This window comes from Silurus meridionalis, chromosome 2 (genome assembly GCF_014805685.1).
Source record: "Silurus meridionalis isolate SWU-2019-XX chromosome 2, ASM1480568v1, whole genome shotgun sequence".
Taxonomy (NCBI): domain Eukaryota; kingdom Metazoa; phylum Chordata; class Actinopteri; order Siluriformes; family Siluridae; genus Silurus; species Silurus meridionalis.
In genome coordinates this window covers 30,750,132-30,764,765 of record NC_060885.1, presented here as the reverse complement: position 1 = coordinate 30,764,765, position 14,634 = coordinate 30,750,132, and the positions used below count along the sequence as shown (strand labels likewise).

Below are 14,634 nucleotides of genomic sequence, written 5' to 3'. Positions count from 1 at the left end.
AGAAATGTGTATGTTCTATTATCGGATAGCAATCAACAAAACAAAGCAGAGTTCCTCTTTTTGGAGATGTAGTTGACTGTGTTCATCTAACAGTGGTTTGTAATTGGCACCAATAGTTGATTGCTGGAACTATGAGCAAAAATACATACCAATAGTTTTTCCAGGTTGCGTTATACTGTAAGAGAGCGGCCTCTAGGGAGGAATCACTGACATCAAATGCTGTTTATTTGAAGTGTCTATTTATTCATTTTAGATGTAACTTATTTTTTGTTTCAGTTTGAATGCATGTCTTTTACTTTCCTCAGTATCTATTAATATAAAAGTATATGTTTATATTTATTTAATTGAGCACATTTTCATGATTCAGTACTGTTTTATTATTTTTTGTAATAAAATTCAGTACTATTTTATATGGAGTGTTATGTTTTTTTATCCTGTAACTTAGCACAGTGTCACTTTATACCACACCATACTGCACATGGACACTTTAAGGACAATCACACTAAAACACTAATTTGTACTTTCAATATCCGCCATACACATCCATCCCCGTCTAGATTCATGTACATACATATATTTTCTATAGTTTATACTTTTTTATTTATCAACTTTATTATTTTTATCCTTATATTCTAATTCTTTTATAATGCTTAAATGTCGGCCGGTCGTATAAAGCATTTCACTGCATGTCGTACTCTTTATGTATGTGTATGTGACAAATAAAATTTGAACTTGAAGTGCCATATGGACACATGTCCATAACTATAAGGTATTAGAAAGAGTGCATTAATATAAATCCTGCAGGTGGTACTGATGTACTGAACTACTGAAGTCAAAGAGCTGCTATTAGAGAAGATATATGGACACCTTCTGACAAAACCTGAACTGAACAACAGTATATTACCACGTCTTTGTATTATATTAACTGTAACATCAGATTGTTAATCTCTTTCTATTATATTTTATTATATTTTTATTTTATTATTATAAAATATTTGTGATAGAAGGGTGAAAGGGAAAGTTTATAAGACGGAGCTGAGACCTTCTATGTCGTATGGTATTGGCTTTGACATAAAGACAGGAAGCGGTGAGGCACGTTTGAGATGGTTTGATGTGCAGAGGAGGGACAATGGTGGAAGAATGCTGAGGATGGAGTCGACAGGCAGATGGAAAAGAGGATCTCCGAGGAGGAGGTTTATGGCTGTGTTGAGGGTGCAGGCAGGTGGTTGGTTTGAAAGAGGACAGAGTGATATGGAGACGGATGACGCTGGGAGCAGGCAAAAGAAGAAAAAGAAGAAGCTAAAACATTTCCCTTTCTTTTGTTATATCCTCTACACTCATTTCAAAGTGTTCCTTTCATGCTGGCTGACTCTTCTCCTTCCCTTTATCCTGTCGATCCCTTAACCTCTATCCCTCATTCTTACACTGGTTTACCTGCCACTTTAAAATTCAACTCTGTTGTTCTGCCACCTTACTCACTCTCTCTCTCTCTCTCTCTCTCTCTCTCTCTCTCTCTCTCTGATCCATTTTACTTCTTTCTTCTCTTACCCCATCCAGCTTTTTGCTCTCTTCATCCTTCCGTCCCCATTTATCCTGTCCATCCTTTTACCCTTATTCTTCAGTAGTCTTTGTTTTATCTCCCAAGATAAAAATATGCATTATTTTGCTTACTGACCCTCCCACCTTTTCCTTGCTTTTACCCTCTCTCTCTCTCATTTTTCCCCTCCATCACACCTGACACTTTCTTCATCTTCTCCAGTTTACATATTTTTCCCATTTTTTTTATCCATTTTTCTCTTTGTTTCTCTTTGCGATTCATTTTTCACCACCCCCCCTTCAGTCCATCAAATCCAGTTTCCTTCATTCTTCCACACCCTTCTCACTCAGCCTCGTCAATCCATCTATCACTCTTCCCCTTTTCTCTCACATCGATAGTTGATAGTTGACCAGATTACCCCACAGTTTCTCTCTTTCTCTCTCTTTGCTTCTTTTTATTTCGAGTTAGTGCTATTTTTTTTACCCACCTGATATCTAATCCTATTTTTTCTTTTTTTTTTTTTTATTCCCTGTCTTTTTCCCCTCACCTACCCACCTAACCCACCATTTTCCTCCTTCCTTTCTACCTTTATCTGTCAGGCCCCATCCTGGGTAGTCGAGGCGCGAATCAATCAGAGTCCACTAGCTCTGAGCTTATCTCTGCCCTTCTCTGATTGATTCTGCTCGTTAGCTATAATTTGACGCTCTGTCCCCTCTTCTCTGGAGCAAATTAAATTGCTGCAGAGTCGAATGTGTGCCAAGTGCTGCTCTGCTGGAGTGCTGGTATATGTGTGTGTGTGTGTGTGTGTGTGTGTGTGTGTGTGTGTGTGTGTGTGTGTGTCTGAAAAAAGGCACACGTGTGTGTGTGTGTGTGTGTGTGTGTGTGTGTGTGTGTGTGTGTGTGTGTGTGTGTGTGTGTGAGTGTCTGAGTGTCTGTACTTGACTAGATATGACTAATGGGAAGTGACAGGCACTTGATGTAGGGCTAAAGAGGCCACTGTTGAATCACTGCTCAACAGTGACGTGTGTATGTGTGTGTATGTGTGTATGTGTGTATTTCATAGCCGACACTACACAACACAAATAGCATGACTCTACTAAAAACTCCCACCTCTGAAACTTTAGGTAATACACCTAAACACAAAAAAGATAACTCTATCCTGTGATATTTACATCTCAATATAATGTTATTGTGTGTGTATGTATATAGTGGGAGTGTAACGGTAAATGTATTCCTACCGAACCATTTCAGTACAGGGCTTTTGGTTCGGAGCACATGTGTACCGAATGCAATCCTTTTGCATGCAGAACATAGTTACAATCGGAGTTCCCTCACGAACCTATCAAGTTGTGGACCACAAGTCTCTCCGATTCGCAGTGTCGCTGTGGCTACTCCACTCCATACCAGAAATACAATTTGAAATGCGCAAAAACTCTGTTTTGAGCATGCGTGAAATCACTGCCACTTCCTGTCATCTGCTACATTTTTACGACAGTCTAGCGATATGGATTCTTTCGCATTTCATGTCCAGTTACAATTTCTCTTAAAAGGAGAAAATCCTGACAATTCCGCATATCGAGGGAGTGCATGAATAGAGGATGGATGGAATGAAGCCATTTGGTAACGTATGCTTTAAGAAGTAAAACTGTTTAGTAGAACATATCTTTCGAAAAATTAAATATTACATGAAAAACACACACCAACATACACAGAAAAATTACAGTAGCTCACAATAATGAGTACAGCCCTCACATTTCAGCAACCATTTCAGTTTACCTTCTCAAAGGACAATATTATAGAAATAAACGATGGATATATTTCAGATGAGTCAATATGCAGCTTGTATAGCAGTACAGAATGAATGTCCTCTCAAAATAACTCAACATACAGCCATTATTGTCACAATAACTGGCAACAAAAGTGAGTATATACACATCTGTATAACCCAATTCAATTTGTGCCAATTTATTCGATTATTTGGTTGAATCAATATAATAAAAAATTTATTAATTAGATTTATTCTGAGATTTTTTTATATTCTGTATACAATATTATATTATATACTATATTATATGTATATTATATATATATATATATATATATATATATATATATATATATATATATATATATATATATATATATATATATTTTTTTTTTTTAATTGTTTGTAATAATAGTTAAACTGCATTGAAATGACAAGCAATTTTATTTTTTTAATTGTTACCCTTAACTGCAATGAAATTAAACTGCAACTTGACTTAAAAACCAAGGTACGTATCAAACTGCGAATTTTGTGTACTGTTACACCTTTCATATATATATATATATATATATATATATATATATATATATATATATATATATATATATATATATATATATAGAGAGAGAGAGAGAGAGAGAGAGAGAGAGAGAGAGAGACAGACAGACAGACATACAGACAGACAGACAGACAGTCAGCCTGGCCTTCCAACACCTACAATAAAGAGCAGCTCTTCTCCACACATACTTCTAAACGTAAGCTGCATATTCCCGTCACTCTTGAATTCACGTGTGGTTCAGAAGCGGTCCATGCAGTGTGTCGGAAAGGCTTTCTTGTGTAACAGGCTCCTGCTATGCAAGAGAAAGCTCGGTAATTGGAAAGGTGCGTCCTGCTTGATCAATAGCTTGTTACCGACCGGCATCGTATCTTTACAGCAAACTTTAAATGCTGAGATAACTATCTCCAAAAGTTTGTAGCACACAATGAGGTTAATTACTGACAGCTGCTTGTTTGGGAGAAAGCATGTCACATCTAAAAAGCACCTATACTTTTCTTAAAGTCTTCAACGATACTTTACACTTTGTATTAAGTAAGGCATAGACTTAAAATGTCCTATGTATATGTAAAATAGACATGGAACAATGTTGTATAAGGTTCTTACAGGTGAAGAAAAAAAACATGGTAATATATAATTTTTCCACAATGTCAACTGCAATGTTTTGTCTCACCTCGTCTTTGTCCTCCACCTGTATAGACAGCGGCAGGGCAAAGCCCACCTGAGCCAGCTCGGTGATCCGCACCCGGTACTCGGAACTGTTAAATTTGGGAGCGTTGTCGTTCTTATCGATGAGGAGGATGGTGAAGGTTGTGAGGACGGTCGCTGAGGACGGGGTGCGGTCCTCATTCAGCTCCGTCGCCTACACACATGCATACAGACAGACAAATGAGCACTAAACGTTTCTTCAAAAGAAGTGAAACAACAAAATTAGCTTTTTTTCTGATTATTATTTTACTACATGCAAAATACAATTCCCCATCTACATCAACCTTTTCCCCATTAAAAGAACCAACAAGTTCCATCCAGAACACACATTGCATGACTCCAGCTCTGTCCTCCAGCACTTGTTATAGATCTTGCATGTCAATTTAGCCAGGATGCACCGAAATCCAATTCCCAGCATGCCTCAGAAGCCGATCCGCCCTCTCAGCGCTCCATCGTGCTGGAAATCTCGACACCTGCAGCTTGTTCCCTGCTAATTAAGGACTCCATATAACTTTAGCACGAGCGCCCAGTCTTCATGCAGCGTGCGCTCGAAAAACACCAACCTTATAATATACACATGCAATTTTCTTCTCCATGTTCACGCTCATATGATCGTTCTTTAGTCTGTTTGTAGTTTGTTTATTCCGTTGCTGATAAGTGTTTTATTCAACTACTTCTCAAGCGTCATCAGTTCAGCATACAAATGTAATAATGTGCTGCAAAGCATGTTTACTCCACTTCCTGCAACTGAGATGGAGCAAACGTTTAGTGCAATCGATCAGCGTGAAAGAATTTGGAAGGAGATCTCACAGGAAGTCGTTACTTATTGTTTGTCGGTTATTTTGGTCTGCGCCCAAGTGCAGTTTGACCACGTCGGTAGACAAACATTCCAGAGTTTCATTCAAGCCATGTTCACCTTTATGTGGAGGTGAAAGCTCAGTGTTTAAGGCATTGGACTTTGGATCAGAGGGTCAAAGTTCAAATCCCAGCACTACCAAGCTAGGACCTGAAACAAGCAGTGGTGGATGAAGTACTATATACATAAGTATCCAAAGTACTATGTCTTATTTTGGCTAATATTGTTTCTTTTATTATTGTCATAATACTCTTTACTTAATCAACTTAATCGTTCATGTGACTCTAATGTTACTCTTAGCACACAAATCTATTAATAGAATGATATTAATGTGTCAAACACTGATTGATATCTATTAAAATGATCATAAACCCAAAATCTTCTTTTCAATGCTATGCTTCTATGCTGTGGCGAGTTCAAGTCAGGAGTTTCTTCCATCATTTATTCCTTTAAAAATTTTCTGCTTGCTGTTGAACTGATGCTGAACCGTATGTTAGTGCTAAAATATAGCAATAGACACCACCCAGCTCTACCCTGATTGGAGGTTTGCTGTGCGCTTGACCAGTTAATGTTTTATCCGCTCATAAATAAAAAGAAACGACTGACATAAATATAGTTGAGTAAAAAGATATTTGACTTTGAAATGTAGTGAATTTAAAGTGAAAGTCTCCCCAAATGGAAATACTTCAGTATTCAGTATGTACAGTAACGAATTACATTTACTTTGTTACTGTCCACTGCTAATCCTAAACTGCTCTGGATGAGGTTGTCTGCCAAATGCCATAAATGTTATAGGATCATCAAAATAATGGTTTGAATCATAAAAGAAGAAAACATTTTTGCTGTTTTTTTTACTTTTAGAAAACGTCATCAAAGTTCAAAAGCCTGTCTAACGTTTCGCGTTTCAAGCATGCTAGCATTGTGTTTGTCCCGGATGTTAGTTAACGGCCTTTATTTGGCTGACGTGTTTGCAAATGAATGCCGTTACACCCCAGTGTGGAGGCGTTCGAGTATAATAGTCCAAAGAACACTGAAAGTGTAGGTTCTGCATTAAAATCTGAGCATACAAGGAATACTAGAGCCACTTGCTAATCCAAAATCTGTAATTCGGTTCTTTACTGCTCAATATGAAGGCTCTTAAAGTCATTCTTCAGCTTTTTTTAATATGACAGTTGTTGTTTGAAATGCTTTTAATGTGTAGATAAAAAAAAAAAAAAAACGGCGATAACTACATACATTTGGAAAAAATATTCCAATAGGCTTCAGATGAATTCTGCATTTGTACTCGTGTATCACCATTAAAAGTGATATAGATTCAACGTATGTCACCACATATTAACTGTGTGTGTGTGTGTGTGTGTGTGTGGCTTGCATTTCTCAGCTAGTCACCGAAACAATATCAAACGATGAATCTTTTAAATATGGCCTACAGTGCTACAGAGCAAGCGAGTGTGTGACAGGAAGAACGATCGAAAGAAAAGATGGATCGATCATGACGCCACATGAAAGGTCTCCCCTCAATCTCACCCTTGTGTGTTTTCTTTTTTATTATTAGATAAGCTGAGAAGGGTAAAAAAAAAAAAGATAAGTGGGGTTAAACAAGGGCCAATGCATCGAAACACACAAACACAATCCGATTTGAGTGCGAGTCTAATCGGAAACAATTACTCGCTCTTGTTCGCTTCCCTCTCGTCCTCGCCGACAGCCTCGCCGCTGAGGGATCATGATGAAAAAGGAATACGCCGTATTGGCTGAACGAGGGACGGGGGGGTAATTTCAGGAGAGGTTATAGATACGAACCCGTAATCATAGAATGTCCTCGATTTTTTATTCTTTTTTTATTACTAATTTCTACTCAGAGCTTATGAATGCGCTGACCTCCAGTGCAGCACCTCTTGCCCCATCCGAGCTTCGTGAAGTTGAGAAATTAGTTTTATTACCTTCGCACTGGAAATCAATATCCGAGCCAATGAGAGCGGCTGGAGGGAAAAAAAAAAAAGAAAGAGCGGGAATGAGGCGACGCGTGATGGAGAAAAGGAGTGGAAGAAAATCTATAACTTATGAATATGTTTTTGGAGCAGGTGTTTGCTGGGACTTTTCGTGAGATCATTGATTTTAATTACGAAGAGAGACGTCGCCAGGAGAGTGGAGCGGAATTCGCAATCAGCAACATGCTATGATTTCTGAGTGGCAAATCGTACCTTATGCATTATATTACTTCAGCGTGCACCGTGGAGGCGACCTCACAGCACCTGGACTGTTATAGGGTAGTCAGTAGGGCACCAACCTCCAAACTTTAAAATTAAACAAAATTTTATCAAAACTATAAGGACATTTTGGTCATGCTACCTATAAATATGAGCACTTACACAAACCAGGGTTTAAACAAAACTAGACAGTCGTAAGTTTGATAAAAAGATGAGCATGTTCTGCTTTACGATATACAAATATTGTTTTGCTTGTGAAAGCCACAGAACCACATTTGCATCGAACGCACCACCAAGAGCATTCTATAAATCTTTGACCATCCAGATTTCAGAATCAGTTTCACTTCATTGCTGAAGTTTCATATTTTTGTTCATAAAAAGGCTATGATGAATTTTAGCTTTAATACAACAAATCAGAGGTGTAAAGAGTACCTAAAAATACTTGAGTAAAAGTATAGATCACCTTACTGCAAAACTTACTCAATTACATCACTAATTCCAATATGACTTGAGTAAATGTTTTCGGGTATCTAATTTGAACAGTATTTGAGTATTTGACTCGCATTGAACGTAGGCTCAGAGATGCACCAGGCCTCAACACCAAGCCACATGTTTGTCAAAAGCTAAAAACAGGTGATTTGTGAGGTTCTATAGCCTAAATCAAATTGTACACCTCAATATTGCGTTAACCATCAACAAAACATCCTCTTCAACATGCCAGAATGGAACCAAGATCAAACAAATTGGTCAACAACAAAAAAGACAAAGTGGCAAAGCAGTTTTTAAAATATGACAAAAAAAACATACAATCACAAGATTTAAGTCGTAGCAATATGAGAATAAAGTCTTAATATTTTAAGAAAATGCTGGTGTTCAACTCCTTCAGGGTCGAGTTATTTGATTATCACTTTAAATAGCACCCAGTAACCATTGAAATGCTTCGAGTCGAGCACTGGTTGCCATTTCAGACTGCACAAAAGACGCTTAGTGTCTGATTTTTTTCTTCTAAAAAAGTGAGTATTCTACAGAATCGCTGCAGTGTCCATTTATTAATTATAAGTCCATGCTGATGTGCCAAATGACAATGTCCTTATTGCTAAATCCGAGCCTAAAGTAGGATTTAACCAAATACTCAACATCCGTTGTATGCAAAAGTAAAAAGTTTCTCGCAATTGTTTTCTCAAAATATTAACACGCTAATGTCATATTGCTATGACTTTATTCTCGAGATATTTCGACTTTATTCTCATAATCTCGACTTGATTCTCAAAATATTTTGACTTTCTTCTCGTATTGCTACTGTAATCTCGTAATCTTAGATTTTTTCATTTTTTTAAATTGGCACTGAAAACGCTGTTGTACAAAAAGGGTATTTTTAGTTAACAAATAAACTTAAAAAAGATAAAGTAAAGCCAAATATTCAGAGTGGACTGACTGCAATATGTAATCAGTAACGTCATTGTCGATTAAAAATATAGTGGAGTAAATAGTAGATATTTTGGATCATAATGTAGTTGAGTAGAGAGTAAAAGGCACTTATATCTTTGATACTCAGTAAAACTAGAAAGAAGCTAAAAAATTAGTTATGTACAGTAAAGAAGTACATTTACTCAAGTGCTTTACGCCACTGCAACGAATGATGAAATATCAGAGTAGTGTAGAATAAAAGCGCCATATGGCAACAGCATATGTCCCTAATAACTGCAATCTTAAGAGCCTATTACAAAAAACTAACAAAATACTTACAGATCTGCTAGAGTTCTAACATTAATGTGAAACAGTTATAAATATAGTCTTATATCCTAAATTTGGCTGCACGGAGCTGAACAGGGGGTTCACGACTGACAGCAGCTCGGTGTTAATTTGCGATAAGCTGCCAGAGATGTGACTAAAGACCTAATTTTCAACTTCTTTCAAAGTCTTTAAAACTTTGTTGCAAGGCAAGTCACAAAGAAGGAGAGATTCCAGCCCGAGGCCTATACTGAGCAACAACGAGAACACACACTTACAGACACAAACACAGACATTTACATTTATGGCATTTGGCAGACGCACTTATCCAGAGCGTTTCAGAACTGAGCAGGGGAGGGTTAAGGGCCTTGCTCAAGGGCCCATCAGTGGCAGCTTGGTGGTGGGATTTGAACTTGTGACCTTCCAATCTGAAGTCCAATGCTTTAACAATTGAGCACCACCTTCATGCACATAACATGCACACATATGCTTCCTTCAGCCTTGGGGCAAGTGACTGTCTGGGGCATATAGTGATTAATTGTGAAGTTCTTTCTATATATACTTCACCCACACTCCACACTCCACACTCCACACACACACACACACACACACACACACACACACACACACACACACACACACACACAGAAAAGACTCAGAGTGATCTTAATAGATTTCCAACCCTAACTGAATATTAGCTCATTCATACGTAACTGCGGAACATTACTTACAGCAAGTGGACATTTATAAAATACTCTTTAAAGCACAACAGACTTCATTAGATCTGCAATTTGCTGTCCATTAACATTAGCAGCGAGAACGTTTCCTCACATTTCTCTGTCTAGAAGAACATGCTGTAAAATTAGCTTTATAAACACGACTGGCTGTGTGAGTGAAAGTAAGCCTTTTATTATGCATCATGCCATTTAATTACACACACACACACACACACACACACACACACACACACACACACACACACACACACACTTTACTGCAACTCTGGGAGGTTTTTTTTTCTATATTCTCTTTCTCTCTCTCTCTCTCTCTCTCTCTCTCTCGTGGTGTTTGTCATTTGTAATCAACGGCGCTGATTAGCAACCCTGACTAGCAATCATTTCGAATTGACAGCGTGAATTGTCCTGAGAATGTATACTAAATCTAAACACACACACATACTGCACACACACACACACTCAAACAACACACACCTTGACAGTGAGCGAGAATCCTGAAGCATACAGCGGGTTCTCTCGGTCCAGCCGGCCGTTCACCGTCAACGATCCGCTGATGTAGTCCAAAGCAAACACGCTGTTGGTGTTCCCTAAAGGAATAAAAGAAAGAAATGAATCACAACAGAGGAAAAACCGTAAATAGAGACGATAGAAAGAAGTTTGCCAAACTGCTTCCACAAACGTGGGAAAAAAAGGTTATTTTAGCTAATAAGAGCAAACCCCAAACTTTCTGTCTTTGGTAGAAGAATGCGACACTGCTCATTGCCTTGAGAATATCATCTGGTCACTGAAGCATGGTGGTGGTAGCATGAGGTTAAGACTTGCCACTGGCTTCTTGGTGGCAAGTCTCTGACTAATGTCTATTTACATGAGCAGTAGGTTTTGGTGGATGGCCTCCTCCAGGCAGGCTTAACTAGGAAGTTTGTCAAAGGCCAAGCATGAGACTCCGCAAACGTGTGGAAAAAAATTATTTGAGCTCATGAGAACAAAATTCTATCTTTTAGGTTTATGTTTAAAATTAATCATTACTATTTGTGACAAATTTTTCCACTAGTAATAAAATGTTTGTATGTTTTCATGTGTCTAAACTCTGCTTACAACATGCTAGTTAGTTGCCATATGGAGAGGGAGCTACACACCTCGTCCTCCTCGTCCTCCTTTCTCCCGCATTCCTCCCATCTCTTCATCCCATAATCGTTTTCGATGGCAGCTCAAGTCAGAGCAATTGTTATGCTAAATTGGACATGACAAAATCATTTTGTCGAAGCGCTGCTACTGAATTGAGACTGTGCGCATTAGAGCATGCATGGCTTCATGCATTTCAATCCAAATTGCCACCATTGTGCAATGGGAAACCTAACAGACCGAGGGTGGTACAAGTATGTGTGTGTGTGTATGTGAGAAGAGAAGATATGTCTAACACACACTCTGAGCACTCTTGACCTGGTCATTTTGTTTAAAAAAAAATTCACTCCATAATACAGTCAGATGGTATTTATGCACAGGACTGATTCAATACAATTCAGTTCAGTTTTATTGAATAGCAGCTTTGCACAGACCAGTACTGCAGGTTGAACTAAATTTGAACTTATAATGCCTATAAGTTTAGTGCCTATAAGTTGAGCCCTAATGAGCGACCCAGTGGTGACAGTGGCAAGAAAAAGCTCTCTGAGGTCATGTCTACAATAATTCATTTGCTTTTTAAAATGCATGTTTTTCTCAGTTTTGGTCTTCTGTCCACACTGAGACTGTTTTCAGTCAATGTCACATAGTCATTGTCTTGACCTTTCAAAGAGCCAGAAAGTGAAAAACCTGCAGGCGAAAAAACGTAGGTCGAAGCATCTTACGTTTCGCGAAACAATTTAAACAAAAGTGTGGATGCTGAGCGTTTTTTCCGACAAAAACGCTGTTTTCAATTTGAACGGGATTAGTGCAGACGTAGCCTGAGATGGTACGAGGAATAAACCTTGATAGGAACCAGACTCAAAAAGGAACCCCAACCTCATCTGGGTGGCACTGAATGTCCATTCATTATAGGTTAGAATTGGAAAAACACTAAGAATGCTAACTCTCACGATCAGATTCACCACATGCCAAAATTACAAACATCTTCATTTATAAGATTATTTTTCATTTAGAGGCAAATATTTTACCATCAAATCGGTTCAATCTAAAAACCACTGAATTAGGATTCGTTCAGATGCTGTTTCAAGCCTTTTATATTTGGATTGTAAACTAAAAAAGATGAAACTTATGCATTTATGCCTGTCACTCTGTCATTATCAACAGCTGTATAATAAATGCCTCCAATAGGCCCCCAAGGACTCAAATACAGCATTCAATCTTCAGGTGCTCTTTAAGCCGTTTCTTGCAAAGGTTTCAAATGTTTCTTGGGTCTCTTTCCAACTGCATCTAGCATATGTGTCTAATATGGTTTCTGAGGAGTGCAAAACGAAACAACATACCAGAAAATACAATGCCAATTCAGACAACGTGGAATTCCATTTGTGAATTGAATGCTTATGACTGATTGGACGAGTTATCTGTCACTCATGGTATACAAGAAGCAAGAAATTGCGTATCTAACTTTGATTCTTGTGTATGTGTGGAGCTCTGCGTTCACTATAAACCAGTTTTTGTATAAATTTAAACCTAAGAAAATAACCAAAGTTCATTTGCACACTTTCTACTCCTACTACAGGCTGTTGTACTTCCTGCATATCCTGAGTGACAGATGTTCCGTCCAATCAACGGTAAGTATTCCATTCACAAACTATACCTACCTTTACTGGTTGTTAGTAATTGTCACTGTGTTTTCTAAATTGTTATTTTGTTTTTTATTTCTCATCCACTGCAGCATAGTGCCATAAATTTGCCACGCAATTTAGTCCTAAACGATGTTATACTCAAGGATTTTGCATCTTTTGCATCAATTGGCATCTGAAATTTTCACAAAATCATGACAAATTTGCAACGGCCTGAGAATATTATGTAATTGTTATAATTTCTTGGATATGTCAGAGGTGTTAAAACCAACTGCTCAAATAAATAACAGGTTATAACGAATAATAATAATATCCACAACCGGTCCATTTTTGTTCCATGTTAGTGAGCTCATTAATATCAACAAAATTAGCCCCAAAAATACTAGCACAGCATGCTAATACAGAGTTTACTAGTGAAATGACTTATCTTTGCCCTGAGATTCAAGCACACATTCGTATTCCCCCACACAAGCATGTTTGCCTGCTGCATGTGTAAGAGCTGTAAAATCAACGCTAGTCCAATCATCTCCTCTCCATTGCTAAGCCTAGCTCACTGCTACAGTAGTGGCAGCCTTTAGCGGCCCTCCTCTGCTATCTCTGCGCAGCAGACCGATTTACTACATGAGCCACTCCGTCAACCCTGATCTCAGACAGTCTAACACGAGCAGCGTTAATTAGCCTACAGTTACGGGTTAGCAAATGTGCGTAGCCGATAGTAATGCTCGGTTGCATTTATCAAGTCAGCCAAGCGACAAATTAGTGGACACGTGCTGACTTTCATTACGCCGGTAAATAGAGTTGTATGCACCGAAACCCTATAACAGAATGGGACGAGAGGGGAAAAGAAGTCCTGTAATAGATTCTGGTATTAAACCAAAAACTAGTTATTCCCAACTTTAGTACTTAAAGTAACAAATAATGTAGAAACCCTTTGTTATCGTTTATAAAAGCATTTCCATGGCAAAAGTGTGTAAGATTAACTAGCTCTAACTTTATTGTTTTTTAACTTTATGAACTTTCAGTGGTATGTGAATTTCAGTTTTCTCACAGTTCATAACTTGGAAGCAATCTGGCTCGGAGCAATAGCCCTCAAAGTGTTATTGGACTTGTTTAATAGCCCGAGTCTTTGTGTGACTACTACAGAACACGAGCCATTTTGTTTCCGGGGATTCCCTCCGGCTGAACTGCACACCCACTCCTGCTGCCTGATGTGATGCCTGGGCCTGATCCTCCTGACACACGTCTACTGCTGGAGCTCGTCTCTCCCTCCAAACCTGCCTGACTAATCCTGATCCTTTGGGATTCTGCACTTGTGAGTGCTCTAAATGGGCCCACATGGATACACACTTCTCAAAATGCCCAGGTCTTACTCTTGTTTTAGTGGAAAATCAGGATTAAATACTGTTCAGCTGCTACTGTAATCGTAAACACTTTTCTGCTCTCATCCCAGAACTAAATATCTCAATATCAAGCACATTAGTACAGATAGTCCCAGAGTTATGATGGAAACGTGCTACAATGACCATAATAACCTGAAAATGAGTCAAGACATGGAGTCAAACAGTCCCAGGAGTCTTAAAGAATGGATATCAGTATGGGTTTGTATACTGTAGTATGGTAATAATTTAACAAATTGCAAAACATAATTTAGTAAACAGAGCAATTTATATGTATCAACTTTACAGTATATATGTATGTGGCAGTGGGTGAGTGGAGCTAAAAGACTTCAAATTGGGCTTTAAAACACCAAAAATATGCACTCTAACACCAAGACA

The 14,634-nt window shown here is 38.2% G+C and overlaps 1 protein-coding gene across 6 annotated transcripts in view; it reads right to left on the bottom strand.

The window, feature by feature from the left end:
• Positions 1-14,634, bottom strand: part of cdh23 (cadherin-related 23) — a 239,459-nt gene that overhangs the window by 104,417 nt on the left and 120,408 nt on the right. For all 6 annotated transcript variants that reach the window (XM_046836156.1, XM_046836155.1, XM_046836159.1 and 3 more), the window contains 2 exons: positions 10,572-10,684; positions 4,532-4,720 (listed from right to left, as the gene is read on the bottom strand). In XM_046836156.1, coding sequence (XP_046692112.1) covers positions 4,532-4,720; positions 10,572-10,684 — 302 coding nt within the window. The remainder of the gene's footprint in view (positions 1-4,531; positions 4,721-10,571; positions 10,685-14,634) is intronic.